Genomic DNA, 5,580 nt, shown 5'->3' with positions numbered 1-5,580 from the left:
CACCACCCCCGCCCCGCCGCTGTCCCCAGCCGGTGCACTTCGGCACTCGCACCGCGCCAACGCCCGTATCCCACTTACCCCAAAAGCGGTCCAACTCCAGGCGACTTGTTGACGTTTTCTCAGCAGGTCTGGGGTCGGGCGTGGCGGAGCGGGGGTGGCACCGCTGGGCTACGTCTCGGCCCAGCCCGGCGGCGCCCGGCCCGGCAAAGCTCCCGGGTGAACAAGCTGGATGTAGTACAGTACAGAACCCCTCCGCACTAACCCAGCTTGGAAGCGCAAGCAGAGGCCTATAGGTCGCATTAATCCGCAGGTAATGGGAAACGGGGGCGATTGATGCTGGCCGGGGTGGACCAAGGTGCAGGGGTGTGTGGTGCAGCAGGCAGGCGAGTTGTAGCTGTAGTGGGGCGCGGGGGGCGGGGTGGCGTGGCAGGTGTGGCGGGGTGTGGTGGGGTGTTACAGCGGGGTGTGGCGGGGACCGGTGGGGTGCGGTGGGGCCGAGGCGTCCCGGCCCACACCTCACCTCTTCTAGAGCTGCGAATTCATTAATAATCAACGGGGATAATCATCCTTCACGTTGGGGCGGGACCCTCCACAAAAGCCCCCCTCCGACCCCCTCCACGCACCGCCGCACCCCGCCACGCCCCTCCACGCCGGGAGCCCTTCAAGTGTCGTCCTCCCACCCCTCTGGCCTCCTCAACCCTTTTCCTGCCTTTTCTCTTCGCCCCGGCGCGCGGCTTTCCTCCGGTCCTTTCTTAACAGTTTCCGACGCCCCTCGGCAATATAACGTCGTGTGGAAAACACGCTTGACGAGGCGGTAACCATCGAGACAATAAGTAAACCATCACGCTGGGGTACGTTTAAGATTTTTTTGGAAGAGGATGACAGATTAATAAAAAAGAACATCCGAGAAAGAAACACGAAGTTCCCTTTAAAGAGTTGATGGTTTTCGTTTTCGATTCGGACAAAAAAAAAGTCTGCCAAAGCTTCAATAGGGCACACCATTGATGAGACTATGCCTATTTTCAGACAATTATTTACAATTCATATGCACTTTGCGCTCGTACTCAGAAATATGATTAGCTTTGGACAACCATCGGATGGTTAGCTCAAGGAGCACGATAAAATATTATTTTTACTGGCCTTTTACCACATTCGAGACCACATTCTCATGGTAGTTGTCTCAACCAGATTTAATGTGTTCCCGCTCCCTCTGGTCCAACCATACAATGGTTTGCCATAGCTAATAAGTTTTCGGGGTGCGGTTTTCATCCATTTGAAATCACCTCCAATAAAGAAACAGAAACCCCAAAACGGCGTTCTCGGTAGTTTCTTTTTGTTCCGCTTTCCTATTTTTCGGACGTGCGGCGGCTTAAGGGATGACGAGGTGCAGCCGATTGGTCCCGGTCCGGTCGCTCTGCCCCAGGAGGGCGACCAGCCCGGCCCGGCCCAGCAGCGCAGCGCTCCGGCCCGGGCCGCACCACAGGTTGGACCCTCATACACGGCGGGGGACGAGCCGCAACGGTCAACTTCACCTGCGAACCGACCGAGCGACCGACCGACAGCACGGCGCGGGGCCGGGGCGGGGGGATCTGAGAGGCAACTCTAGCTGAACCCCCACCCCCGCGGGCCCCAGCCCCGGCCCCGGAGGCTGCGCACAGGCGCCATTCTGCGCACCCCTAGAGCGCGCCAGGGAGAGGGGAGGGGGGAGCTGGAGAGGGAGAGTGGGGAGCTAGGGAGGAGGTGGGGGAGGCGCCGGGCGGCAGGGAGGGATAGGATATGTAGGCCACCGTAGAGCTGCTACTGCTGCTGTTTTCCTCGTTTTCGCCCGGCGGCGGCAGCGTTTGGAGGCTCTCTCTCCCGTCTACGTGTCCATATCAATCAGCCAATCAATCCATCAATCAATCGACAGATCAGGCAGGCAAATCGTTATCGCAGCGATATCGACCAGCTCGTTATCGATTTGATCGTGGAATGTGTGAGAGTAGATCAGGGAAACGGAAAGGGGACAAAACGACGGCTGAGCAGGCACGCAGGCGTGTTTGGAAGTTTGTATGCCTATGAGTGAGTGAGGAGTGAGTGAGGAGTGAGTGCGAATGTGTGAGTACAAGTATGAGTGCGTGTGTGGGAGGGAGAGGGGGAGAGAGAGAGAGAGAGAGTTGTTTTGAGCGCCACCGATACGCCCCCGGTCGTGAAACGGGAGCCGACCGAGGAACAGGATAGCCCTCCGGCGTTGTCCACGCGCGTTACGTAACAAGCCTCGCGACATACATTGCCATGGTACTTTTCACTCGTGCTTTACCCCCCTCCCCAAATCTCACTACGACGATTGTGGTCGGTATCGTGTAAGTTAGGACCCATTTCGCCAGAAAAAAACTGGAAACCATAAACACGTGGTGCAGTAGGGATGTTTCGGAGAGTACGCCCGTTACTCTCATGGTATGGTCATTTGACAGGTTAGGGGAACTCAGCGCCTGCGAGACTCAGGGTAGGCCACCCAACAGTACACACATGCCCTGAACGCAAGATGCTGCCTAGCTATCAGGCGCTATGGGGGCTACCAGAGGATAAAATTGGCAGGGTTCATAATGGCGAGTGACGGGCGTACCTTCCGCCAAACCGAGTTGCCACCTTCACTTCGCTCCACAGGCAACTCCGCTCGGCAGGGGACGAGTCTGCTTGGCCTGCCGGCGGCGTTTGATGGGCATCAGGCCCGTCTTTTAAATAAGTCACTATTCATATACTAAAAATTATTACTAGCAAGGTTCTACTTTATTAGCTATATGTAATCACTCCACGGAAAAATATGGGCTTCCGGCCGCCAAATTAGACATTTTCACAGAAACTGGTGACTTTATCACTCGAAAATTATGAAAACGGGAGAAATGTGACAAAACTGAAAATATTTTTTCGCCACAAGGCTCTATGTTAAAGAGTTACCCCAGAGGACCTCATAAAAAAATATTTTACAAACGCACTTTTTCCAGCCTGTTGAGCTAGAATATCCATCTTTGAACTCAATCTGCCTTTTAATTGTAATAAACAAACCTGAAATATTGAGATCACTAACGTAAATGGTTCGATAGAACAGACAAACATAGAGAATATAACTTTTTCGATCAGTGGAGTAAATGGGCTTCGCTAACGCTCACCCAAATGAGAAATTCTTTTGCTTGTTGGGACATATATTGAAAATGCACTTTATTGGACACTGAACAAAATATCGACGTCAAAAGACCATAATTAAATAATCCACAGATAGATTTGAAAGTCACTCAGAACGAGGAACGCGGATCCACCAAAGCTTATCGTCATTGGAAGTATGAAGGTCCGGTGCCGAGCATTGGTCGTTGGGATGCGAGTAAAAGCAGATAGACGTCCCACTCACCCTGTCACGCTCATCCTCAAGAAAATCTTTGACATCTTCATGGCAGTCCAGATAACACCAGTTACAGTCAGAGCAGAATGGCCCCTCAAGACGGACATGGATCGAATGTGGAATCTTCCTGATAGTGTCACTGTGCAGCCATTCATGACAGCATGGCACCCATGACTCGGAATGGAGCATCCGCAATGCCGGGGCGGTCGTGGGGCTCAAGTTAGGCACTAACTCGTCCGGTACATAATCCAGAGAGAGTTCACGTAAGACTGGGAGCCGGGGCAACACACTGAGGAGCACCTTGTAATTCAAAAAGTGCCCGTAATTGCCAAACACATTAAAAGCTAACCTGCTGCAATCCCGGTTATTGAAATTAATACTCAATGTATGCACCGACGACTGACCCGATGCTCCCAAGGCCCGGAGTAGCTTAGCCGCTATGGCCACAGAGGAGGCCTCTCTGTTGAACACCAGACCCACATGACGCAGCTGGCCCGCTTCACGGAGGAGCGCGGCCGCTCCGTCGACGGCGGCGTCCCTTGATTCCAGCTCCACTTGTAGTGTCAAATCCCTCAGCGTCCTGCATGCGATCAGAGCCTCCATGCCAGGGAGCAGTGCACAGTGTAGCGCAGTGAGCTTTGGCAGCCCGGTGAGCAGATCCAATTCCGAGAACATGCTGCTTGGGAAGTAGCCCACCGTCTCCAGGGTACCTGCATGCCTGATAATCACGAATCTCAAAAGGTCTTCATGCCCTTTGTAAAGATTGGTACGGAAAGTTCGAATAGAGCCAGACACGGCAGTTTGAAATGTGCATTTGAAGTTTGCTGGATCGGGGAAGAAGTATTTTTCAGGAGCAGAAAAATTATGACAGGAACACTTGACTAATAGGTCCTCCAAGCCATCAGTTGATGCAATGGTCTCCAGCAGAAGGCATTTGTCGGCAGAAGCCAGTGGGTCTATTAAATCAATATATAGTTCCAGGGACCTCAGGCGGCCAAGCGTTGCCTGGTGCTTCGTCGCCAGTGCGCCATACACTGCGCCAGGACTACTGTGGATAGTGATCTGTAATTTCTTTGCGGCGCAACTGGTCGTGTAGGCGTGTGAGCACACCGAATACTTTGAATGGCACAAAAGCAGCGTGTCCAGGCAGGGCGCGAGGCGGAGCACAGGGCACGTCCAAGGGAAGTCCTCATCGACGTCCTCGATGACTGACTTGCACCGCCACACGCCACACGGCCGGATGAAGAGCAAGACCGGCAAGCCTCTTGCACACGAGGCGGCATGTAAGCAGGTCCGCCACGGACAGGAGTTTCAGCACCTCCACGAGAACGTCGTCCACTAGTTGGTCCATGGTCCCTGCGAACACTGCAAGCGCAAGCGTCATTTTTCGCCTCTCTCTTTATGTTTAGATTACACAGGAAAAGCACGTTACTTTGAGCGTACATTTCATCCCCTCCGAAGATATTTTGATGGAAAGGGTCTAAAATGTAAGATCCGAATAACTATTTGCCATGTCCACAACTAAGCTGTAAGTCTGACAACATCGAACTCACTACAAGAACAATTTGTTTCTTGAATAGTAGTAGAAAATGAAAATGTAGGTTAAAATGTAATTGATACAAAATGCAGGTCGTACAAAACATGGATAGTACATAATGTTGAGATACCCTTTAAAAATGCCAGGTATCGAAGTGGTCCATACCAGCCAACAATTTTCTCCTCAACTTGCGCACCTTCGTCTGTAATTAGTACTCATCTTTTTATATATTTCGCGCAGCAATTGTGGGGCAGAGAGAGAAAGAGAGAGTGGGCGAAGCGGGACAAGAGAGGGGAAGGAGGGGCAATCACAACCATCTCGGCAGTTCACCTTCATTCCTCGATTCAGCATCACTTAAATCTAATTTAGGAGCAGATTTGCACAAGTTGGCGCGGGGCAAGTCGTGCGGGAGGCGGGGGATGGGAGGGGGCCAATCGCGCGAACAAGAGGAAGAAGACCGAGAGAGCGCGCGCGTGCGCGAGGGCGGGGCGGGGCAGAGCCCCCCCGCGAGTCAGGTCTAATAAATTTGATTTAATTTGGGGCTCACTGGGGACATGAAAGCTTGAAGGACAACGGCGACGAAATTAGTCATCATAGAGCGCAGCGGCGGGACGGGACGGAGCAAAAATCCACTTTAATCGGACAAAAAAGGTGAAGTCCAGGACTA

At 52.7% G+C, this 5,580-nt stretch overlaps 1 protein-coding gene across 2 annotated transcripts in view; it reads right to left on the bottom strand.

Moving 5' to 3' along the window:
* LOC113211090 (zinc metalloproteinase-disintegrin-like NaMP) overlaps positions 1–5,580 on the bottom strand; it is a 242,718-nt gene that overhangs the window by 225,286 nt on the left and 11,852 nt on the right. The window contains exon 2 of one of the 2 annotated variants that reach the window (XM_052269397.1): positions 3,196–4,741. The exons of the other annotated variant lie outside the window; for it this stretch is intronic. Coding sequence (XP_052125357.1) covers positions 3,269–4,051 — 783 coding nt within the window. The 5' untranslated portion in view covers positions 4,052–4,741 and the 3' untranslated portion in view covers positions 3,196–3,268. Of the gene's footprint in view, positions 1–3,195; positions 4,742–5,580 lie in introns of those variants that run through there. 2 annotated transcript variants of the gene reach the window in all.

This window comes from Frankliniella occidentalis, unplaced genomic scaffold (assembly GCF_000697945.3).
Source record: "Frankliniella occidentalis isolate FOCC.00 unplaced genomic scaffold, Focc_3.1 Scaffold91, whole genome shotgun sequence".
NCBI classification, from domain to species: Eukaryota; Metazoa; Arthropoda; class Insecta; order Thysanoptera; family Thripidae; genus Frankliniella; species Frankliniella occidentalis.
Note: the sequence above shows the minus strand (reverse complement) of the source record. Positions and strands in the feature narration are given on the sequence as shown.